Source organism: Vulpes lagopus, chromosome 13, assembly GCF_018345385.1.
Source record: "Vulpes lagopus strain Blue_001 chromosome 13, ASM1834538v1, whole genome shotgun sequence".
In the NCBI taxonomy this organism is placed as follows: domain Eukaryota; kingdom Metazoa; phylum Chordata; class Mammalia; order Carnivora; family Canidae; genus Vulpes; species Vulpes lagopus.
In genome coordinates this window covers 41,855,943-41,882,443 of record NC_054836.1, presented here as the reverse complement: position 1 = coordinate 41,882,443, position 26,501 = coordinate 41,855,943, and the positions used below count along the sequence as shown (strand labels likewise).

General features: G+C 39.2%; 1 protein-coding gene across 1 annotated transcript in view; it reads left to right on the top strand.

The window, feature by feature from the left end:
- CPVL (carboxypeptidase vitellogenic like) overlaps positions 1-26,501 on the top strand; it is a 132,803-nt gene that overhangs the window by 71,843 nt on the left and 34,459 nt on the right. The window contains exons 10-11 of the mRNA XM_041727880.1: positions 2,782-2,880; positions 4,658-4,831. Of these exons, the coding sequence (XP_041583814.1) occupies positions 2,782-2,880; positions 4,658-4,831 (273 nt within the window). The remainder of the gene's footprint in view (positions 1-2,781; positions 2,881-4,657; positions 4,832-26,501) is intronic.

Below are 26,501 nucleotides of genomic sequence, written 5' to 3'. Positions count from 1 at the left end.
ATAAAGGCTGTTTGATGCTCTGATCCCTTGAAATGATTTAATCAAAAAGCAGTAGCTCTGAGCTAGAGGGAATTTTATAGACGATCTTCAGCTCCTACACACACACACACACACACACACACATCCACACTCCACTGATGAGGAGGCGGAAGCCTGGGGTTGCTGAATTCAGTTGCCAGAAGCCACTTAATAGACTGTGGCAGGCCTAGGACTAGAACCATTCTCCCCAGATTCCCACCTTAGTGTTTCCCCTGCGGTAACTTTCAGGCAGTCTGTAAAAATCCTGGGACATTTAGACATTCTGCAAGATGCACAGCGGCCCATCTCTGGCCCTTTATTGTCCCCCTTACCATGACAAGGTTCTGGATCACAGAGTTCTTTCTGTAAAACAAGTTTTGACCAGAAACTGGATTTCACAGGTCTTGACCACCCACCTTAACTTGTTTGATAACACATGATTTTTGACTCTTTCTGAAACCAGATCTGTCCTTAAGGGTGGAATCTATATTTCCATTGGTTCTGAAGATAATTTCTAAAGATAAATTCCCCAATGCTGCGTACATTCAGGACTACTGCCCACCTACAGTGTCCCCTCTGGGTGGACAAGTTAGAAAAGAAAGAGATACCTCCTCTGGGCTGACATGGTCCTGTGGCTTCAGGGTTTGGCAAGCAGATACCACCATTGTGTGAGAATAAAAGCTGGCTGTTTCTCCGTGTGCAGCCCAAGTCTTTTATCCAGTTTGGCAAGCAGACCTTTGGCTGTTCTCTGCCCCTCCTCACCCCTCAGTCAGGCATCGCCATATAGTGCACAATCTGCACAGCCAGAGGCAGTGGTCCTGAGTGTCCGTAGCGCTGCTGGAGCATACTTATCACTCCCTCCCCTTTCCACAATGACCATCTTTTCATGCTTGGTCCCTAGCCCTGTGGCAATAGTAACTTGGATAAATTAAGTTGCTTCATGTTCAGTAAAGAAAACTAATCTAATAAAATAATGGAATTTTGTATTAAACCAAAAAGCATGGCCAGAAAGCATTGAAGAGTAGGAGAGATGGCAATCTGCCCCTTGGGGAGCCAGCGTGTGTGCAGGGTGGAGCATGTAGGCTGCAGAGGCATGGCCTCGGCTTGAATCTCTCCTCTGACATGATTAGGGAGGCGTCCTTGGTAAGTGACTTAACCTCGTGTGCCTTAGTTTCCTCACCTGTAAAACTAGGATACTACTGTCCTGAATTCCTGTAAGTTGGTGTTTGAAAATGTACCGAATTCATGTTTTTACAAGAGCCCCTTACAAACTCAATATCCTCATCCAAAAATGTCCCAATGTTCTCGATCTCTTTTATAAGTATTTCCTTCATCTTCTTGCTCTGCCCCAAGCCTGCTTCTCCCCTGCTTCTGTCACTCACCCTCTCAAACAGGAGCTATGTTGTCTTACCTACTTTCTACCATTTGGTTCATGGGTAGAGTGGGTGTCTTCCTTGCTCCTCATCGCTGCCCTCAGATTATGTCCTGTCCCTCCAGAAGCACTGAGCTTTGACTCTCACATCCTCAAGCGATCCTACCCACCACTTCTTGTTGTAGTTGCCTATCACTCTCTAGCTTTCTTCATCTCATCCTCTGAGAATGGGCTTACTGTCATTCTCTCTCAAGGACATCACTCTTGTCATCATGTCTAGTGATTACAGTGTCTGCGTGAATGATCCTTTTAATACCTGGCCCCTCAGTTCCTTAGTTTCCTCTCTTTCGATAATCTTGTTCTCCTCTTTACCTTAGCTGCTCAGTCCCACTATAAATAATAAAATAAAATATAAAATAAAAACCTGACAGTCACTCCACGACCTCAGATCCTCATTGTGCCAGGTCACTTCTCTGAATATACCAATTCTAATAACAGCCCTGCAACCCCATTGTCTTCCAGTGCACCAATCCTACTACCATGTCATGATCCTTACTTAGCCCCTTCGGGTCTTAGTTTCTTATTATCCAACTGAAACTCAGGGTCATCCCAGCTCCTTTGGCAAAACCACCATCCTGGCTAAAAGCACCTGTCTACCACCCCATGTCTGCCTCTCCTGCTTCACATGACAGTGAGCATACAACCATGCTCACTGCTCTCACCACCACTGATGACAAGTTTTTGAAGTCAGAAGTCCCAAGAGAACTTCCACCAGCTCCAAGCACCTGCGTATTTGTCTACAGCCTCTGCCCTCTCTCCTTGTACTATGGTGAACGGTCAGTGATCCATGTCATGGCAATCCTTCCTACAAGGCTCACTCTCACAGTCAGGGTCTTTAGGCTCCCTGTTTCCTCTGCCTAGATCTTTCCCTAGATGTCTGCATGGTTCACTTTCTTCCTTCCAGCAGGTTGACTCAAATGCCACCTTCTCAGTGAGACCTGTGTTTCCTCGTCTCTGCAGTGTCCCTTGCACTCACACACACACACACACACATGCCCACTTGCCCCATGACACCTCCTACCTCCTCTTTAGTTTTCTCCTTAATGCCTATCATTCTTATCATACTGAATGTTTTTTCTATGAATGCTTGCTTATTGGCCCCCTCTAGGATATAAACTTCACAAGGCAGGACTTGAACTGCCTTGTTCACACTGCTGTGTCCCCAGTGCCTGGGACAGTGTCCAGCACACAGAAGATATGCAATAAATGGTCACTGAATTAAATAATGGAAGAATGAGAAAATTATTGAATTAATGCAATGACAAGTGCCTGTGTGTTTTTACCTACCCTAATGTTTTCCTTCTTTCTTTCTTCTCTCTGTCCCGACCTAGATACTGGATAGACTACTAGACGGTGACTTCACAAACAACCCTTCTTACTTCCAGAATGTCACAGGATGTCCTAGTTACTATAACATATTACAGTGCATGGTAATGACAACATTTTTAAAACTATGATAGTGTTTGCTTAACAGTTTTGGCAAAATCAAATTTCTTCCAATTTGAGAAACACTATAGTTGACTTTATACTAGATAAACATGTCCTAACTGTATGGCTTTATTTGGTCTACTAATCTATAGGATTTTCCCCCCACCAATGTTGTATATGCTATAACCTGACCATCAAGAATGTATGATATTCCAGATAACTCAAAACAACCTCTGATTAACACAATTTCCCCCCAGTAGAGCTTGTTATACAAAAGTTCTTTTGTCAAGGATAGAGGCCAGGATTACAGATCTGGGAATTAGGTTCCAGAATGCCAAGTCTGTAGTGAGTTTCTTGAAAATGTCCACATTATTTGTTCTGTACTTAAGACAGCTTGGATAAGCAAAATTGCCAAAGCCTTTATGAAAATATTTGCTTTGCCTTACTTTTAACTTAAGATGGTTTGTGCACTTAGTATGGCCCTCACTTCAAGCCCTTTGGAATATTTCTCAAAGTATTCAAGTAGTTTTCTTCCATTAAAAAAAGACCAAAGTTGATGTCCTTTGTGCAGAAATAATCAAATAAAACAAAAGGTGCCAAAGTGGGTATTTGAATTTGTATAATCTTTATCTAGTGCATATGACAATACATTTTGGTTTTTTAAAATATTTATTTGTTTATTTATTTGAGAGAGAGAGAGAGAGAGAGCACACACAGAGGGAGCAGCAGACACCACCAAACTCCCCCTCTGCCGCCCCCACTAAGCAGGAAGCCCTATGTGGGGCTCGATCCCAGGATCCTGGGACCATGACATGAACCAAAGGCAGATGCTTAACCTTCTGAGCCACCCAGGCACCCCAATGCATCTTGTTTTTAAAATTGTCTTATTTATGAAATATTTTATAGATAAAATATAAAGCTAATTTCAATAGAATTTGCCAACCCTGTGGTTTTGGATTTAGATTCTCCTAAGAAAAAAACATATGGTAGGCAAAAGAGAAACAGAATTTGTAATCACAGTTCTTTTTCCTTAACAAAGTAATATATTCAAAAAATTAGCAAAAATTGAGGATGCACAAGATTGTTGATCTCAAACTCTCTTTTATCCTTTTGTAATTTCTTAAAAACAGCATTTACACCCTTTCTTCTTTTAGTATGATGAATATCACAGGCTTATCAATATCAGATTTTTATGCAGTATTTTTTTAAAAAAATAAGACTTATGGACAACTTTTTTTTTGTCTAATGTCCTTCATAAAGTCATCTGTTTTTACACTTGGTGTATTTCCCCTCTTCAATTATGGTTAGCTGGTTATTTTGTATGTGTGGTTTTAATCAACAGCAGAACATGGGAAAGAAAGCCTCAGCTTTTAATCCACCATGCCACCACCCTGGCTCCTGGCTCCTCTGGTCCATTTGACCTTCGTTCCATAGAGCCTCTGACAAGGAGCAAATTGCTTTTGATAATCTCACCTCTTGCATTTTTCCTGTTTTTGCCTCAGATGGGGTTGTTGATTGGAGTCACAGATTGTAAAATGTTAGTTTGCAAGAAAGGAAAATGGAGCATTTGCAAATGGGGTATCATCCACTTGCTGTTAGTAAAATTTCAATTCCCTCAGAACCCTCAAATCCAAGATTTCAGGATGGAGACCAGTTAAGAGTCAGGTCTCATCTTGTTCATCATTGTTTATGTTATGAGAAATTTGAAGCTTTCTCAGCATGCTGTTCCTGCCACCTGGTCATGTTCCCTGATATTTTTTTGATGTCCCCTTCTGCCAGGAAGCTGAGGACCAAAATTACTATGGGACTTTTTTGTCCCTCCCACAAGTGAGGCAAGCCATCCATGTGGGAAACCAGACCTTTAGTGATGGATCTGAAGTTGAAAAATACATGCGAGAAGATACAGTCAAGACCGTTAAGCCCTGGTTAGCTGAAATCATGAACAATTACAAGGTAAGAGAGTTACTTCAGTTACTGTCTATTTCAGGAACTTTGCAGATAACCCAGAGAAGAGGTGACTTTCTTTTATTTGTGATTCAACTTCTGCCATTTTGTTTTTACTTTTAGGATATTTTACAAATACAAATAACACCCCCCTGGACTGTTTGATTTCTTTGGATTAAGTTTTCTTTTTTCCTTCTAATTAAATAACTATCCCTTGATAGTTTCTTCAAATGAAATTCTCTTTGGCACATGCCACTTCTCATAATTTCTTGAGAAAAGAGGTACAGCAGAGCCAAGTTGACTGGCCTTGTGGAAGCCAATTTTGCCTTATTGCTTGCTTTATAATATTAATCCCAATGAAGTCAGGGTTAAATGAAATCAACTGGTTGTTCCAAAAAGTGCATTTTACCTCATAATTATATTCATTCCCATTGCTCAATCACAGTTTTTTTTTTTTTTTTTCAGTATCTGCTTTAAGCCCAAAATGGTGTTAGGCTATCAGCTTGAAACAATGAATGAGAGAGGGTCCCTGTTTTGAGGAGTATAAATTCAAGCACTTTGTTACCTGAGATGTTCTTCTGTCTGATTTTCTGCTGGAGGTACTGAAGGAAAGTGAAACCGTGATGCCCTGAAAATGCAGGCAAAGGGGTCATGGACTCCTAGAATTCGCACCATGAGAGGAGGACACCAAGAACAAGTGAGATAGGAAAAAAGCATCCTGTGATTTTCTTTTCTGCTACTGCTATTCTCACCTCTTCCTTTGATCTTCCTAAATTCTCATCATCTGTCCTAGGCCTGGTCTGCAGGGTCAGTGTGCTGATGATAGAGGGGACCACCTCCTGAGGTCATCCATTTCCTCTCTATTTCCTGGCAGAGGCAAGAGTAATGTTTGAGATGAACAAAAAACAGGGCGACCAGTAGCCAACATACCTTGGTAGGAATTAGAAAAAAGGCTAGCCTCCGTTCAGGATACTTCAGTTCCACCAGTCAAAAAATTCTACTAACATATTGCTTTAATTCAAATGAAACTCTTCACTACCATTTTTCTGCCAAGAGGAATATACATGCCTACAAGGTCTGTGTTAGAAATCTTTTTCCTTAGGATTTTTCAGTGTGCAGCCTTCAGTACTGTACGGGGAGTCTGTTGCCAAATGTACCCTTACTAGATTGTGTTCTGAAATATGCCGGACCTAGAAGGCCCATGTTTTGGTGTTGCCTCTAGTAAATAGTTTGAGTCCCTTGACCTACAATCCTTATTGAAAAAAAATCTACGGTCAGTGGCATGCCATCTACAGACCCATTATAAATTTGCAGAACTTGATGAAATACTTTTGAAGAAAGAAAGGGTCTAGCTAGATGAGGTCAGAATTTGTGTTTGGTTCTCTTGGGGTCCTTAGTGCCTGCCTACTTGGAGCCTTCTCTGCACACCTTTTTAAAGCACTTCACTGGTTGTCCTCTTCTCCGACTTCTCAGACCCTGTTGTCTCTATCACTGTGGCCACACTTAGAACCTTGGACTGTCATTGCAGTCTGTCCATTCCAGCACCAGCCTGGTGCAGATGTCAATAACAAATGAATGAATGAATGAAAAATCCATTCTATATAAATTAGTGTTACATCAAAAATATGTCTAATGTATTTGTCCATAACTTATTAGGTGTCATCTACCCCACCGCCCCCAAAAAAAGAAGAAGAAGAGCTGAGCACTTGTGTTCTCAAAACATAATAATGGGCAATAATATAACATTAAAGAATGCAAAGTCTTTTTTTTTTGAGTGGAGAGGAGATAAGGAAGTTCTGTGTATATCTTGTGTGCCCCTAGAAGAACATTTTCTCACTGTCTAAATTTAACTACAATATGATTCTTTTTTCAGCCAAGTGAGGATAGGAAGGAACATGTAGCTCACCTGATTATATAAACTATCCTGATACTGGCTAATCGCCATAGAATATCCCCTTGATTAATAAAGATCATAGTGATTAAAAATGACCCAGGATTTTGATATGTAAACATCTCTGTCCCAGTTTCCAATGTATCTTAAACCTACCAAAATGAATTCCAATGAAATCAGAATATTCTTTAAACTTTAAGCTCTGAATCAGTTGTCAGAAAGAAAGAGAATAGATCAGTGGTATAGATAAACCATGTTTCCATATAGAAAGAGAACAAAATGTGCAGTAGTCCAAACACAGAGTAAAATGTGGTTGCTGCTCCAACAGACTATGGATTCATTGCTACAGCTACCATTGCCTCCAGGGCAATGATTATCTTTGGCTTGTCTGTTAATGGTGGTGAACCTCAAAGTATATGCAATAGAATCAGAATGACCTAGGTTGTCTTAACATTAGTGCCCTCAAAATTATATTTATGCAAGTCTCTGCTAATTTGTCATAGAAAATGGTGTTTCTATTCATAGGAACATGGGAGTCTTTTTCTAGTACTAAGTTCATTTTAGGCAATGTGGAGTATCTCTGATGGGCTGAAGAAGAACTTCATGAATTTCTGGGAACTCAAAGAACTCCTGTGGTACTTCACTTTTTGTGTGGGCTACGTAAAAATATAATCGTCTCCTCGTAAGGACTTACATCATTCCCTTTCATTAATTTCAGATGTCTGGGTGGTAAATTGAAATATATTAGCAGTTTCCAAAATAAGTAGAAGAAATAATCTGTTGGACTATTGAAATTCTCATGGCTAAATCAGATCACAATACTAGCAGGATTTTTAGAGTTAGCTGGGTCATAGAGCATGGCGGTTATGAGCATGAGTTCTCAAGTATTTTGAGCTTGAATTCTGGTTCATTGTTCAGTGGCTGTGTTCCTTTAGAGGAAGATACTTAAAGTCTCTGTTCTTCAGCTTTCTAATCTGTAAAACAGAAATAATAATAGTACTTACAGGTGAGTTCTTATGAGATTTAAATAGATTACATATGTAAAAACACTTAGAACAGTGACTGGTGATTAGAAAGTGCTTGAAAATATAAGCTATTACCAATGGTGTTCAACAAACTTTAGCAAGAGTCTTAAGCACATGCTATATACAAAGTTATATAAGAAACCCTGAAAAACAGAAAAAATAAAGACTTAACAGACTTTTGGTTTCCAGTTCATCATGTAAGGAGCTTAGAAGTTACCTCTCGATCTGAAGAACAAGTAAAAAGTTAAACAAACTGAAAAGTCAACAACTCTTCCTAGATCTGTGAGAAGAGTGAGGTCAGAGGCCAAACTACTTCTCTATAAATTGGAAAGAGGCAAATACAGAGAACCACAACTTATCTGAGCAGAGACTTCCATAGGAACCAATGCCAGGGTAACAAAACCCAAACTGTAAGTTTTTACAATAAGAAAATGAACAAACCAATTAAAAAATGGTCAAAGAACTTAACACACCCAAGTCTTTTTTTTTTTTTATGATAGTCAGAGAGAGAGAGGCAGAGACACAGGCAGAGGGAGAAGCAGGCTCCATGCACCGGGAGCCCGACGTGGGATTCGATCCCGGGTCTCCAGGATCGCGCCCTGGGCCAAAGGCAGGCGCCAAACCGCTGCACCACCCAGGGATCCCAACACACCCAAGTCTTAAGATCTTAACCTCACTCAAGATATACAGATGGCATGTAAGCATATGCAGAGATGTTCAACATCATCTGTCATCAGAGAATTGCAAATTTAAACAATGAGATGCCACTACTCACCTATTAGAATGGCCAAAATCCAAAACACTGACAACAAGTGCTAGGGAGGATATAGAGGAACAAGAACTCTCATTCATTGCTGTTAGGAATACAAAATAGTATAGCTACTTTGGAAGACAGTTTGGAAGTTTGTTGTTTGCTTGTTTGTTTTTTTACATATAAAACTAAACAAATTTTACCATATAACCTAATAATCATACTCCTTGGTATTTACCCAAATGAATTGAAAATTCATGTCTACACAAAATTCTTCACACGGGTGTTTATAGCAGCTTTATTCATAATTGCCAAAACTTGGAAGCAACAAGATGTTCTTTAGTAGATGAGTGAATAAACTGTGGTATAGACAATGAACAATATATTCAGTGCTAAAAAGAATGAGCTCCCGTATAGGGCTTGAAATCTGGAATTGAGATGCCACCAGTTTTGGTTTTCTTTTTCAACATTTCTATGGCTATTTGGGGTCTTTTCTGGCTCCATACTAATTTTAGGATTATTTGTTCCAACTCTGTGAAATAAGATGAAGATATTTTGATAGGAATTACACTGAATGTATAGATTGCTTTAGGCAGCATATACAGTTTAATGGTATTTGTTCTTCCATCCGTAAGCATGGAACATTTTTCCATTTCTTTGTGTCTTCCTCAATTTCTTTCATGAATGTTCTACAATTTTCTGAGTACAGATCTTTTGCCTCTTTGGTTACGTTTATTTCTAGGTATCTTATGGTTTTGGTTGATCATCAAGACAGTATGGTACTTGCACAAAAACGGATACACAGATCAATAGAATAGAATAGAGAACCCAGAAATGGACTCTCAACTCTACGGTCAACTAATCCTCAACAAAGCAGGGAAGAATATCCAGTGGAAAAAAGACAGTCTCTTCAATAAATGGTCTTGGGAACATTGGACAGCCACATGCAGAAGAATGAGACTAGACCATTTCCTCAGACCATACACAAAAATAGACTCAAAATGAGTGAAATACCTAAATATGAGACAGAAATCCATCAAAATCCTAGAGAACACAGGCAGCAACTTCTTGCTAGACATATCTCCAAAGGCAAGGGAAACAAAAGCAAAACTGGCCTGTTGGGATTTCATTGGATAAAAAGCTTTTGCACAGCAAAGGAAATAGTCAACAAAACCCAAAGACATCTGACAGAATGGGAGAATATATTTGCAAATGACATATCAGATAGAGGGAGAATGCCCAAAATCTATAAAGGACTTATCAAACTCAACACCCAGAGAACAAACAATCCAATCAAGAAATGGGCAGAAGACATGAACAGACATTTCTCCAAAGAAGACATACAAATGGCCAACAGATGCACGAAAAGATGTTCAACATCACTCAGCATCAGGGAAATACAAACCAAAACCACAATGAGATACCACTTCACACCAGTCAGAAAGGCTAAAATGAACAAGTCAGGCAACAACAGGTATTAGCAAGGATGCAGAGAAAGGGGAACTCTCTTACACTGTTGGTGGGAATGCAAGCTGAACAGCCATTCTGGAAAACAGTATGGAGATTACTGAAGAAACTAAGAATAGAGCTACACTATGACCCAGCAATTGCATCCTGAGTATTTACCCAAAGATACGGATGTAGTGATCTGAAGGGGCACCTGCACTCCAATGTTTAGAGCAGCAATGCCAACAATAGCCAAACTATGGAAAAATCCCAGATGTCCATCGACAGATGAATGATAAAGAAGATATGATATATGTATACAATGGAATACTACTGAGCCATCAAAAAATGAAATCTTGCCATTTGCAACGATGTGCATGGAACTAGAGGATATTATGCTAAGTGAAATAAGTCAGTCAGAGAAAGACAATTATCATATGATCTCACTCATATGTGGAATTTAAGAAACAAAACAGTGGATCATAGGGGAAGAGGGGAAAAAATAAGACAAGATAAACTCAGAGAGGGAGATAAACCATAAGAGACTCTCAATCCTAGGAAACAAACTGAGGGCCTCTGGAGGGGAGGTGTGGGGGGTACAGAGTAACTGGGTGATAAACATTAAGGAGGGCACATGATGTAATGAATACTGGGTATTATTTAGGACTTATGAATCACTGACTTCTACCTCTGAAACCAATAATACATTATATGTTAATTGAATTTAAATAAAATTTTAAAAATAAAATTAAACTATATGTTATATGTGAAAAAAATTTGTTTAAAGATTTTGTTTATTTATTCATGAGAGACATAGAGAGTGAGAGGCAAGAACATAGGCAGAGAGAGAAGCAGGCTCTATGCAGGGACTCAGTCCTGGGACTCCAGAATCATGCCCTGGGCCAAAGGCAGATGCTCAACCACTGAGCCACACAGGTGTCCCGTGAAACAAATTTAATTTTAAATTAAAAATTACTTTTTACTGAGTTTTAGAAAAAATAAAAATAAATAAAAATTTAAAAAATGAGTTACCCAGTTGTGAAAAGATATGGGAAACTTAAAAGAAGTCAATATGAAAGAGCAACACACTGTATGTTTCCCACTATATGAGATTCTGGAAAAAGCAAAACTATGGAGACAGTAAAAGATTCACTTGGTGCCAGGGGTTAGGGAGGAGGGTGAGGTGAATAGGCAGGGCATAGAAGATCTTTAGAGCAGTGAAACTGTTCTATATGATATTACAGTGGTGGATACATGACATTGTACATTTGTCAAAATCTATGGAATGTACACTAGCATGAGTCAACTCTCATGTAAACTAGAGACTTTGAGTGATAGAGGTATATTAGTGTAGGTTCCTATATTGTAACAAATGTACCATTGTGTTGGGGGAAGGTGATAGTGGGAGAGCTCGTGCATCTATGGGGACAGGAGATATAATAGAACTGTATTGCTTTTTGCTCAACTTTGCTGTGTGCCTCTTGAATTAAAAAACGAAAAAGACTTGATCATCTGCTTAGTCAAAGAGGCATAGATACCAGTATATTGATAAAAGACTCCATTTCTACTTCCAGCACAATGACAAAGTAGACACTGAAAGACCTCTTCATTGAAACACAACTAAATTCACATTAGATGCAACAAATCCAGTTGCCATGCTTTTAACAAAAGAAGATCTCGAAGTGACAAAAAGAAACCAGAAAGAAAGAAAGACAAAAGATAGGAAATTGAATTCTGTAGAGCAGGCAGTATAACACAGAGTGGCCCTGAAGGTCGATGTCCTCAGCATTGTAGTTAGTGACTGAACCATAGGCCCAAGTAAGGTGAAGCTGCTAACCTGAGAGCCTGGCACCAAGCCTGGGATACATGGAGGGGCTAATTGGTCCCAGGTTGGCAACCAACTAAAGCAAGTACACAACAGCTAGTGGTGTTTTGGATTTTCAGATTTTTATTATCTAATAATAAAACAGAAGCAAATACACAACACCTAGAGCTATTTTGGGTTTTTGGATTTTTATTAGCTAAGTTCAACGCAAATGTAAGCTCATAATCAAAAATCACCCACTATACAAACTGGCTACCATTGCTGAGGATAAGCAGAAAGAACTACAAAAGATATAGATATCCAAGGGGCTGCAGATAAAGGAAATATGGGGTATAGAATATAAATAACTATGTGTGAAATATTTAAATGCATAGGTAATGAGCTTAAAAACAAGCAATTAACAAAGAACCATAAAATATGGCTAGGCCAATTTGAAGGAGAACTAATAATAATTGTTAAAAATGAAAAGTACAGCTGTTATATTTAAAATCCAGCACTTGGAGGGTACCTAGGTGGCTCAGTCAGTTGGGCATCTGCCTTTTTCTCGAGCCACAGTCCTGGGGTTGTGGGATCAAGCCCCACATTAGGCTCCCTCAGCAGGAGTCTACTTCTCCCTCACCCTCTGCCCCTCCCCCTGCTTGTGCTCACTCACTCTCTCAAATAAATAAATAAAATCTTAAAATATCTATCTATCTATCTATCTATCTATCTATCTATCTATCTACCTATCTATCTATCTAAAACCCAGTGCTTGGAATAAAGAATAGAGTAGATATTGCTGCCAATAAAATTCGTGGATTAGAAGAAAGTAACCAAAATGGAACATAGTGAGACAAAGAAGATTTGAACAATATAATTATCCAGCTTGATTTAATGAATGTATATAAATCTGTAAACATAGCGATTAGCAAGTCTTAATTATTTTAAAGAATTTGCATTATACAGCCCATATTCTCTGACCACATACCATGAATTTAGAAATCAATAATAACTATATATAAAAATATCCAAAAAATACAAATAAAAATGTAAATCCATATAAATCGTGTATCAAAAAAGTTATGTTCAAAAAGGATGAAAGCTACATATATAGTAATGTTAAAAGAGAAAAGAATTATTTTTGTCTAAATAGATCCAAAAAGGTGAATTTAATAAAATTAAAAAACATTTACAATAACATTTTTTAGCAAACTAGGAATAGTATCCCTAGTATTTTCTTATGGCTGTTGTAATACCATTACCACAGACTTGATGGGATAAACTACAGAAATTTATTTTCTTATAGTTCTGGAGGATGGAAATCTAAAGTCACTTTCACAGGGCTCAGATCAAGGTTTTAGTAGGGCTCTACTCCCTCTGGAGGCTCTATGAGATAATTCATTCCTTGCCACTTTTTGCTTTTGGTGGCTGTTGACATTCATTGGCTTGTGGCCACATCATTCTAATCTCTGCCTCTGTGGTCACATTGACTTCTTTTGGTTTATTGTCAGATATCCTCTGCCTCCCTCTTATAAGGATACATGAGACTACATTTAGGGACATACTGGATAATCCAGGATAATCTCCACATCTCAGATGCTTAACTTAATCACATCTGCAGTCTGTCTTCCTCCTTCCTTTGTATCTATCTTTGTTCATTCATTCATTTTAAATTTTCTATACAAAGTAACATTCACAGGTTCCAGGGATTAGGACTGAATGGGTATCTTTGGGGAGGGCGTATTATTCAGCCTAGCACAATATGAGACTTTCTTGACTTGATAAAAATTACCAAAAGCTTACAATAAGCATTATTCTGTTTCGTAACATACACGTTGCTCTAAAATCAGGGTTTTGTGATATAAACAAATTTAAAAATGAATGGGGGAAACTCCAATTACTAAATGTATAAGGAGTAATGGAATCATTATTTGATAAATAGTACGGTAATAGTTGTTTCAGACAAGAATCACCGATGGAGGCTAAATATAGTGAATGAAACTATGATGAGAGATAGCATCAAAATAGTCTCAAAGTATTCACCTTCAAAATATTTATGATGAAAGAAAAATTAGTAATTTATAGTAGGGAAACCTGGCATATAGAAATCAAATGATCTAAGTTAATATTATATTTGTCCCATTAAAGGGACAAATCAACGTTATATGTCTCTGATGTATTATGCTGAGAAGACACAATAACATTAATGTGATATTCTTCCAAAAAATATCTAACAGGACTTTGATCATGAGGAAACATCAGACAAACTCAAATTAGGGAACATTTCACAAAATAATTGTCAAAATGTCATGAAAGACCAAAGAAGAAGAGGAAAGAAAAGGTGGAGAAAAAGGAAGAAAGAAAAGAGGGAGAAAGAGAAAAAGAGGAGGAAGAAAAAAGAAAAGAAAAACAAACAAACAAAAAAACCAACTTGGAGGACGAAGGAGACTTGAAACCTAAATGTATATACTATGTTACCTAGGACCAGAAAAAAGTTATTAGGTGATGGTAAATTTTTAATAAAATCTGTAGAAAATGGTTTATATCAGTGTTAATTTTCTGATTTAATGATTTCATGGTGGTTATGTTAAATGTTAATAATTTGAAGGCTACCTAAAGGGTACACAAGAATTCTCATACTATTTAACAGCTTTATTGAGGATACAGTTCACATACTGCAGAATTTACCAATTTAAAATATTCAAGTCTGTGGCTTTTTAGGATATTCACAAATGTTTGCAGCCATTACCACTATTTAATTTAAGAATGTTTTTGCCACATCCCCAAAAATCCCTTATCCTTTGGCAATAACTCCCACATTTTCCCTGTCTCCAGCCCCTGACAACTACTACTCTCCTGCTTCTGTGGATTTGCCTACTTTGGACATTGTACATAGGTGGAAGCAATACGTGGCTTTTTGTAACTGGCTTCTTTCACTTAGCATAATGTTATCAGGTTCATGCATGTAGAATGGATCAGTACTTCATTCCTTTTTATTGCCAAATAGTATTCCATTGCATGGCTATGCCCCCATTTTATTCATCCATTCACCAGTTCTTCCCATTTTTTGACTATTACTAATAATGCTGCTGTGATCATTCATGTGCAAGCTTTTGTATGGACATGTTTTCAATTCTCTTCATTATATCCCTAGGAGTGGAATTTCAGGGTATATGGTAGCTTCATATTTGACATTTTGAAGAACTGCCAAACTTTCCAAAGTGGCTGCACCAGTTTACAATTCTCCTAGCAATGGATGAGAGTTTTAATTTCTCCCCATCTTTGTCAGCACTTGCTATTGTCTGACACTTCGATTCTAGCCATCCTAATGAGTATGAACTATCCCTTTGTGGTTTTGACTGGAATTTCTCTAATGAGTTTCCATGTGCTTTTAATTGTTCATTTTTGTAAATTCTTTGGAGAAATGTTTATCCAGGTCCTTTACCCATTTATTAATTGCATTATTTGCCTTTTTACCGTTGAGTTCTGAGAGTTCTCTATGTATTCTGAATATTAGTCCTTTATCCTTTATAGGATTTCAGAAATATTTTCTCCCATTCTGTGGGCTTTCTTTTCATTTTCTTGATGGTGTCCATCGAAGCCCCAAAGCTTTAAATTCTGACAAAGTCCAATGTATCTGTGTTTCCTTTTGTTACTTATGCTTTTGGTATTGTATCTAAGAAACTATTGCCTAACTCAAAGTAATAAATATTTATTCCTATGCTTTCTTTTGAGTTTTAGCTATTATTTGTCATTAGTGGAAATTAATAAGCCATAGATGGATGCAATAATATAAGGACTCTTAGAAATATAATGTTGGGTTTTAAAAAAGCATGCTGCAGAAGAATACATACAGAGTAAAACATGAAAACAAGCAAAAATCAATAATATATTATTTTGAGATACATCCATAGGTAGTAAAACCATTTTTCAAAAGTAAAATGATTCTAAACCTAAACCTCAGCATAGTGGTTCTCTCTGTGGGGTAGATAGATGGTTGGGACAGGGGAGAAGTACTCTGGGTAGATTCTCTGATATTGGTAACACACTGTTCTTAGGGTGGCTGGTGCATTTGTGAATGTCTGCTTATATTATGCTTCCTAATCTACAGATAGAGTATATATATTCTTTGACATATATATAGGGTACGTGATAAAATTTTGAAGGAGGCAGACTATGATTAGTACTTTGCAGAGATTTAACTGACCATGTTTTGAGCTTAGTATGGACTGCTTAGTATGGCCATACTTTTAAACTCCCTCAGCATACGACAGAGACTTGCAAGGCATTAGGTGGAGACAAAGACATGGATCTACTCTCATGGAGAATTCCAGCCGTTTTCCTCACAGGGAGAGGAAACATGGATTACATAATCCAAAATAGTAGGTGATTAGAATAATCTTTTTCTACCTCGCCCTATCTGCTCATTAGCAGGCAATAAATTTACCTTGCAAATCATACTCTATTCCAGCTCCCTGATATTGATGGTAAGGTGTGTTCAGTGTCAGGTGTCAAGCTGCCTAGAATTTAAATTTTTCCTTTCACTCCCTAATCTGTAAAATCCTATTTATCTCATTGACAATAAGCATAATAAGGGCAGCCACCTTGCCTTCTTGTTCACCACTCTACACGAGGCACCTAGCACAGTGTCTGACATGTAGTAGACATTTAGTAAACTTTCATGATGAAATAATTGTCATGGGAAAAAGGAAATAATGTCGAAAGGCTTGACAGAGAGTCGATGTTACCTAATACATCTTACTCTTTTAATTTGTCCTTCTTCTACCCTTCTGAAACTGCACTTCCACTTTGGCTGTGGTTTGCATTGCTGCTTTTGCTTTAGAAGCACCTGGGGAAACTCAAAAATAAAAACTTAATCATGGCCCATTCCACCAAAGGTTCTTATTTAGTTGCCTCGTATATCAACTAGCACATAGTAGTGTGAATAAATTTGGAAGGGAAGGAGGGAAAAAAAGACAGAATGACAGAATAAAGACAGGTGGTTTGTTCATTATACCATAAGCTGTCTTTACAATAAACTCATCTTTGATTTTAATAACTGCAGATAATTCTCCAGTCTGATTACCATTGATTACATCTATTTTGTTCCTATCTCCTTAAGCAGCATTAAAAAAAAAAAAAAAGCAAACACACCCTCATAGGTTGATTATAAGATGTTTCTTGTTTTTTAAAATAATAAATTTTGGCCAGGGGTGGAAAACGTATCTCTCAAATCTGGGAAATGCAGCCCATACTCCATAAGAGCTATTGGCTTTGAATACCCTTCTCTATATAGAGCTCCATGCTCTGGTCCTTAGTCCTTTCTGGAAGTTACTCTGTTCTGGTAATGATTCTTGTAGAAAAAAAAAAATCTAAGTATGTTTTTAACCTCCCTCTCTCTGTTTGGTTATATTTAGTTCTTGCCTTCCCAAAAATATATGAGCTATATTTTCAAAGTCTAAGTGTACATGAGAGAGGGAAAATGTGAGTGAGTGTGTGCGTGTGTATGTGTGTGGTGTATTCCTGTTTAATTTAAGAATGTTTTTGCCACATCCCCAAAAAATCCCTTATCCTTTGGCAATAACTCCCACATTTTCCCTGTCTCCAGCCCCTGACAACTACTACTCTCCTGCTTCTGTGGATTTGCCTACTTTGGACATTGTACATAGTGGAAGCAATACGTGGCTTTTTGTAACTGGCTTCTTTCACTTAGCATATGTTATCAGGTTCATGCATGTAGAATGGATCAGTACTTCATTCCTTTTTATTGCCAAATAGTATTCCATTGCATGGCTATGCCCCCATTTTATTCATCCATTCACCAGTTCTTCCCATTTTTTGACTATTACTAATAATGCTGCTGTGATCATTCATGTGCAAGCTTTTGTATGGACATGTTTTCAATTCTCTTCATTATATCCCTAGGAGTGGAATTTCATGTATATGGTAGCTTCATATTTGACATTTTGAAGAACTTGCCAACTTTCCAAAGTGGCTGCACCAGTTTACAATTCTCCTAGCAATGGATGAGAGTTTTAATTTCTCCCCATCTTTGTCAGCACTTGCTATTGTCTGACACTTCGATTCTAGCCATCCTAATGAGTATGAACTATCCCTTTGTGGTTTTGACTGGAATTTCTCTAATGAGTTTCCATGTGCTTTTAATTGTTCATTTTTGTAAATTCTTTGGAGAAATGTTTATCCAGGTCCTTTACCCATTTATTAATTGCATTATTTGCCTTTTTACCGTTGAGTTCTGAGAGTTCTCTATGTATTCTGAATATTAGTCCTTTATCCTTTATAGGATTTCAGAAATATTTTCTCCATTCTGTGGGCTTTCTTTTCATTTTCTTGATGGTGTCCATCGAAGCCCCAAAGCTTTAAATTCTGACAAAGTCCAATGTATCTGTGTTTCCTTTTGTTACTTATGCTTTTTTTTTTTTTTTTTTTTTTTTTTTTTTTTTTTTTTTTTTTTTTTTTTTTTTTTTTTTTTTTTTTTTTTTTTTTTTTTTTTTTTTTTTTTTTTTAGGTAGGCTCCACGAGTCTCAAAACCAATAAGCTAAGAGATGCATATTTGAATCCAGTTGTATGAAAACTAACTTTATGAATACAGGCAATTATATCAGCTGACTTTACTTCGAAAAGATAAACAGGAAAAGAGTGGGGGGGTGAAAGTGGGGGTAGTCCTTTCCAGAGAGTAAGGAGTGTCTTTTCTGCAATAACCGTCACCATGCTGCAGTAGCTTCTCCATCTCTAGTCTCGTGCCATCATATAACAGGAGAAGGTGCCAAACACTGACACTAATGTTATAAAACACTGGACCATGGGAAACCACCACCATCCTCTGGGGAGTGGGAAGAAAATAGTAAAGCCTTCATTTTTTAATTTTTTTAAAAAAGGAAATTAAAAACAAAAATAAGCTCTGCTAATGTTAATAGATGGATTGGCACCAGGAGCTTATTTGGTCTGTGTGTTAGAGAGTCACATATTTAGTTGTGAGGGAGCTGGAATGCAAAGCCCCTGTTTTGGGCTTTCTAACCTTCCCCATCATCATTTGAGTCCATTTGACACAGGATCTGACTCCAGGCTTAGTGCTTTTTTCCACTAGAGTTTTCTCTTCTTCCATCTGAGCATGACTTAATTCAGTAGGCAGTTGACCTGGTCTATTGGTCCACAAGGGGAGGCAATATTCACACACTTCCTGCTGCCTGAGGAAACCGGAGTCATGACCCCTGGGGCTCTTCCAGAGCCATGTCATCACTGGATTTGCCTGCCCTGCACTGTAGAAGTTGCCCAGTCACACCCCTGCCGCAGGGGTGCTGTCAACTTGATCATTATGAGCAACCCACAAGTCTTGTCACTGGGTAACAGTCTACACCACAGCACAAGGTTCCTGTGCTGAGTGACCTGTGACTGAAAGAAAGCTAGAAACTTCAACCAAGCTTTATAAGAAGAGCAGGGCGGGAGCCCCTGACCTCCTGTGCCTTGACTTTCCTGTGTCTCCCCAGGCTCCGTTCATGCTGAATATTCATTCATGTTCCTTCATCATCCTCACAGTCCTCCTATTTGTTACCCTGATATGCACAGTCCTTTTGAGCTTATTCTCTGGAAAAAATAGGGAAAAGGCGTTTTACTTACCAAACAAGGGACAAGGGGGAGCTATGTTTTGGGAGAAAAAAAACGCCAAAACACCCCCCAAATGAATTGCAAGCTCCTGGGTGGCTTTGATGGAATATCACTATTGAGCGTATGGGGCAGAGAATCTTGCATCTAATACCAGGTTTTTCTGTGTAGGTGAAAATGAAAACAACCCAGAGTCAATTAGATTTGTTTTTTTGTTTTGTTTTGTTTTTAATTTGGTAGGGAAAAGTGAGCTGTGCAACTTGTCTTCTCTCCTGAGGAGATCAGCCTGATCAGAAACTTTTCATTAATTTTGCCACTCACCTGGGGACTAATGTAGGCAGGCAGGAATGAGACTTCCAGAAGTGGCTTTTCTGGCTCCTTGAATGAGTCCCTATTTACTCTTAGATTTCTTCTCATATAAAGGCAAGGTAATCTTCATTTGCAGAGAACTAGAACCTTCTGACGCTGGAAGGGAAATTTGTTATGGTAGATGAGAATGCTGATGGTTGACATGTCAGAGGCCAGCTGGAATCCAAAGTGGACTGCACCTTGCTGAATGCTCTACTCACGTAGTAGTGGAGTACCTCCCTTCCCAGTGTTCATATGTTCCTTTGGGACCTTCTGAGCACTTTTTTTTTTTAAAGATTTTATTTATTTGACAGAGAGAGAGAGAGAACACAAGCAGGCAGAGCAGCAGGCAGAGGGAGAAGCAGGCTCCCTGCTGAGCAAGGAGCCGGACATGGGACTCAATCACAGGACCCTGAGATCATGACCTGAGCCGAAGGCAGACACTTAACTGACTGAGCCACCAGGTGCCCCTTCTGAGAACTGCTAAATTGATGCCTGTTGAGGTTGTTCACCTTTCTCCTGTGACAGACCACCCTGCTCTCGGTTGGTCCTTGGGAAAGCTTCAGCAGGGAGGTCATCTCTCTGTCCTTCCCCAGCAGAAGGGAGAGCAGACAAAAGTATTAGTGCATAGTGGCAAGGGCTCCACTTCCCCTTTTTTCTTCTCAATATCCTTGATGGACCCACTCAATTTTATAGCAGTGTTATTTATTTTTGAACTTGAGGGACAGTGATATCGAGGAGCAGGGAGCTGAAAGGGAACTGGACGGCAAGGTTTTTCTACAGCTCCTATCTATTCCCATAATAATTGAGGCTGTAGGAATACCTCCGGTCCTGCACATGGACTATTTTCCAGTTTCCTTAGTCCAGCTTGATGGACTACAGATTGTTCCCCTGAGAATGGCTGTCCTTGGAAGTTCTGTCATTTGGCAACTGTTGACAAAGGGACAGATTTTCTTTGCAGGGTATACCAAACCCAAGGTATACATGGCTGCTGTCCAATAGAAATATAATGCAAGCCACATATGTAATTTTAAATTTTCCAGAAGGAACACTCAAAGTACATAAAGAAACAGGTGAAATTAATTTTAATAACATTTTCTTTAACCCAATATACCCCAAATATTATATCTACATAGCATCAATATTAAGAAATTGAGATAGTTTACATTCTTTTCTTTGTATGAAGTCATCAAAATCCAGTGTGTATCTCAGACTTACAGCACTCTTCTTTTTTTTTCTTAAAGATTTTCTTTATTCATGAGAGACACAGAGAGAGAGGCAGAGACACGGGCAGAGGGAGAAGCAGGCTCCATGCAGGGAGCCCAATGTGGGACTCGATCCCGGGACTCCAGGATCACACCCTAAGCCAAAGGCAGGCGCTCAACCACTGAGCCACCCAGGTATCCCAGCCCTTCTCAATTTGGACTAGCCACATTCCAAGCACTCACTAGCCACATGTGGCTGCTGGCTTGATTAGTGTGGGCCAATACCTGTAGACTTTATTATTATCAATCACAGTATTTTTCATTTGTTCCATGGAGCTGTTTCTTGTTGCTTGGGCTGAGTGCAAATGTATACTTATTAGCGAAGACCATTTAGTAATGTGGAAAAGGAAAGAATTGGCTTGTTTAGAGCCTTCAGTAGAGTAATAACAACGGCAGGCATGAGACAGTTTTTGGAGATGACCCTTGGTGTGATCCTGAAGCTGACATTCTGACAACCAGAGAAGACGATTCCTCTCTAGAGTGACTTGTCTGGGGGGATGGACAGGTCTGCTACTGGGGCAGTTTCAGTTCATTAAATCTAGTCATTGTGATGAGGGTCAAAGGCGACTCTTAAGAGGTTAGGGAATCAGTAAAGGCCTCTGAGAACAGACTCTGAAACAAGAAGCCAAGCAAAGAATCCCCTCAAGTGGGCCCCCATGACTTTTCTATTCAAACTAGAGGAAATATATTATTCTGGGTCATTATTAGAAGTAATTTTAAGCATGTAGTTAAATTTTAGGTAGTTAAATTTTCTTTCAAATAGCTCTAGGTTGCAGTGATGGCTTGCTGGATCCTTTTCAAGTTGGCTTTGCTTCCTGTTCCCCTCTCAAAGCAACTGAATTATTTAGAGTTAAGTTGTAAGAAGGCAGGAATAATTTTCTTTGGCCAAAAGACATTATTTGTATAATCGCTGGACACTCACTCAAACTTGTTTCTCCACTTTCGTTTTTCTTTACTCGTCTTGGCATAACCAGCTGGTAGGGGAATGGCAGGCACATGGGGGTGTTTATTCTGAGTTCATTCACTCTCTTTCTTTGTCTTCATTTTTCCTTAAACTTGGAAGCAGAATATGTCCCTTTTGAAGAACAGCTTGGTTGCAGAAGTGACTAGCGTTTCATTCAATGGTGGCATAATTTTTCCACCAGTCTTCTCTAGGCAGACCCTGGGGGATCCGGCTTCCTGCACTGCAGCCCTATATCCCCACAGAACCACCAGGAAGAAGTAGAGCCAGAAGTGCAAGCAACGGGCCTCAAGGGCTGAGGCACTGTCCGCGCAAGCTTGACAACTGTCTCCAGTCGCAAACATTTCTTGAACATTCTACTCCACAGCTGAAATTCAGATTTTCTTTTGCAGTTGAGCTTTTGGGAAACCCTGGGGAATTACCCTAGGTTGAAGTGGATATTGGTGAAGTTAATTCTCTTCTGTTCAGGAGAAAGGCACTGGTGGGTCATGCTAATTGCCTCCAGCAGAAAGAACTCCCAGCTACACTGGGGTTTGTAATAGAAGAATGATAAGTAAGGCAGCCAGAAGAGGAAGTGTGGAGGGCTGCTTTGTAGGAGTTTCATTGATTTAGCATCTGTAGGGAAAGCTTCTTTTTTTAAAAAAAAAAAAGAAAAAAAAAACCCTTTATTTTTGATGAGTGCACAGGAGAACATTCAAAACTAAGACAGATAGTGGCCAAGTGGGGACCGCTGTGCAGCCTGGAATAGCATAGGCTGCCGTTCGACCATTTCCCCAGACAGGAAACCACAAAATGTTAGAGATTAAGGTCACTAGATCATTGGGAAAAGAGCATAACTTTGTCTGCAAAGTATTATGATGGATTGTAAATGGGCCAAAATATAAGCATAAATCTTTCGTCTAAAAATGCAACAGAAATCCAGCCTTCTCACAAAGGCGCAGTTGGCTTTCCTGTCGTACTGAGAGACCAGAGCCCCCTTTGGCGGGATTTCAGTAATTTTCCTAATAAGTAGAGGAGTAGTAGGGAAAGCAGAGAGAAAAGCTTTGTGTTCTCTGTCAGTAACACGTGTGCTTCAGTTTGGGTTAAAAAAAAAAAAAAGCTAAGGCTTAGATCAGTAAGTGGCCCTCATGCAGTTTATTCTCAATCTTACACTTTTCTACTGGTGACAATGAAAATATATCAAAATCACATTCATATGCCTTTTTGCCCCAAATCCCTTCTTTCAAGTATTCTGTTGTACAGCCACCATGGAAAGCACTGATGTCTTTTTTTTCCCCTTTGAGTATCATGGGCGACTCCCTAACTTACTTGAAGTCAGAATCTGACTTTAGAGGACTGGGGGTGTTTTCAGGGGAGTCTGCAGGTCAACTGGTCTGCGGCTATCTTTGGCTAGTGGTTGGTTGCTTTTTATCTTCCTGGAAAATATTTACCCTTCAGGGGTGTGCACTGTGTAAAATAAGGTTAATTGTCATCTGATTCTGTTCATCTGGTCTTTACTAGGGAGAGGTTTTCTTGCTGAGAGAGTTAAATCCTTGGAAAAAAAACCTGATTTATATACATCCAGAAGCTGCAAAGTTTATGGTTTAAAATGTTAAAATGACTAGATTTTTAAAAGAATTAAGTGGAACTGACTGGTTGACCCCTCTTTTAGGAAAACTATGAGATGAAAGAGTAAACATGCCTCTCCTCATCTAATTATTCTCTGCTTTGGAAAGTTAAAAAAAAATCTGGAGCATTAGGAGGCTAGGGGGTCACATCTTTTCATATCTGTTCCCTGGGTGTCTAGTCCTCAGGCTCTCCATGAATATTTACTATTGAATAAGTAGAGATTTCCTAGCAGCAGATTAAACAAGCAAACAAACAAAACACACTCCACATATAAGTGAGCATGCACTCTTTCCTCCAACTCAAACAAAAGGCCACTTCCCTTCCATTTTCAATGGAAGTAAAATTCAGCTGCCTGTGGATCCAGGAAGGAAAGGAAATAAATGAACAGAGTTGGATTGAGACCTATTGATCTTTCTTTTTTACCGATGACAAAGACATAGATACAGGGAAATATTTTCCTCTTCTAAGAAAAACAATAGCATAAGCAGCAAATAGATGACAGGTGCCCTTGCACCTCTGTCAGAGGGGACACTGAGGAAGGGGTGGGGCTGGTCTCAGGGGGACAGCCACTGCACAGGGTTAGCTCACTGTGGGTGAGTGGAAATACAGGCACAGCTTGGTCAGATCTCCCAGTAGTTAAGTGCTGGCCTCTAATTCCAAGAGCGGCAACAATACCATGTAGACTACATGAGTATATATCTGTAAGCGCAACTCAGACCTACAGCAGCCAACTTAAAATCTCTGCATCCCACTATAGGAACTCACTTTCCAGGTTATTCTTGATCAAAAGTAACAACAACATTGGTAAAACCTTGCTCTTCAGGTTACAGGATACTTTTGCATCTCACATCACATCTGGCCCTTCCAACAGTCCCAGAATATAAATATTCCACTTCACAGAGGAGAGAATTAAGGCTCAGAGTGAGTCGATGACATACCGAAGGTCACTTAGTAAATCCAGGCCTTGGGAGGCTGAGCTGGGGCTGGAGCTCAAGCCTTCTGTCTGCATGCCTCATACTACTTTTATGAGCCCACTGTTTGTTTTGTCAAATTGATGACCTAGTGCAGTTGCATTAGAATTATAACTCTCATTACACCCTAAATCACGATTGTAATTCTTACTTGGAGATTGTAGAGCTATTTAAATAGCTGCGTTGAGCTTTTTAGATGTGTTGATAATAATAATAGCTGTTAGCACTCATTGAACATTTACTCTGTGCCCAGAATGCAGAGAGCTTTACATGCATTATGTTATGTCATTTTCCCAGAGACTCTGTCATATATAGTTCCCTTCCACCCATTTTACAGATGAGGAAATGGAGCTCTAGACAGATTGAGGAATTTAAGATAATCTTGCTAGGAAGTGACAGTTAGGATTCAAACCACAGAGCCTGTGCTGTCAACTATAAATCTGCATCCTTCATTCCACGCTTACCTTTAGGTTTGCTTCCTGCCTGTGGAATTACAAAAATGGAACAAACCACTTGTTCAATGTGTTCCTTTAGGGGGCAATGATTTAGTCAGTGAGGAAGGACAGAGGAAGGGTTAGATGCATGCACTTTGGACTCAAACAGGTCTGAGCTTGACTCTACTCCCAGTTACCTCATCTCCCTCTACCTTTGTCTCGTTGCCCCTAAAATGGGATTTTTGGGGAAGGTGTTGTGAAATCATGTATAGTTCCTCCAGCATAAGAAGAATAAGAACATTGGGGATCCCTGGGTGGCTCAGCGGTTTGGCGCCTGCCTTTGGCCCAGGGCGCGATCCTGGAGTCCTAGGATTGAGTCCTGCATCGGGATCCCGACATGGAGGCTGCTCCTCCCTCCTCCTGTGTCTCTGTCTCTGTCTCTGTCTCTCTCTCTCTCTGTCTGTCATAAATAAATAAATAAATCTTAAAAAAAAGAAGAATGAGAACATTCTGCTGTTATTCAAAAATGTCCTTTTAAAAACTATACTCTATTATTATTATTATTATTATTATTATTATTATTATTTGACAGAGAGAGAGTTTGAGAGAGCACATGCGGGGAGTGGCAGAGGGAGTGGGAGGCAGAGGGAGAGGGAGAAGCAGGCTCCCTGCAAAGGCTATATCCTTACCATACTTTTCTAGCAGTCAGATATGGGGAAATTCCTTGCAATTTGAATCCCATGCTTCAAAACTAAAAGTTCCTTTAAAAGAGTAACTTATAAAATTATGGCTCTGACTACCAAGAAAAGATTGCTGAGATACCATGCCCAATGTGTGTAAAATTAGGAGTGAAAGGCATGTTATTTCAGGCATTTGAATAGATGGAGTTCCGGTTTATACTGGCTGGATTTCCTCCTACTGTAGGCCTTTTCTGGAAGAGTGAGATTGGCAATCAAGTATTTGACACTAAAGTACCATCCGCATATTCTGAAGGCTTATTTTAGAAGAAGGGCTTTTCGAGTCTTCTAAGTCATTCTCGTTATCAACCTACTTGAAAAGGAGGAGGACGTAACACGCACTGAACTAATTTGTGTCAGGCACTATGCTAGCAACCCTGTGCGCAGCATCTCATTTACTCTCACTACAATGAGATGTAGGTCTTCCCATCTTCATGCCCAAAAAAGGGAATGCAGCCCAGGGAGGTTAAGCCACAAGTCCAGGGGTTCCCAGTTACTGCACACTGGGGCAAGGGTGACACAGGTTCGTTGTTGTATGAGTTTGGATTTTCTGCTTCCGGCAACAGAAACAACTGTGCTTACATAAAAAGAATTGATCAAAAGACATGATAGGTCATGGAATTCACAGAAAAATTGAAAAAGTGGAGTGAGGTAAGATTGGGACCGCAGAAAATTCTAGGGATCCAGATAGGCAAACTAATGGGCAGACTCACCAGGGAACCTATGTCACTGTGCCCACAATTCAAATTTATGAAAAGACCATTTGAGTGCCGTAGCTTAGGTCACGCGCTCATCCCTTGTACAGAGGAGGCAGG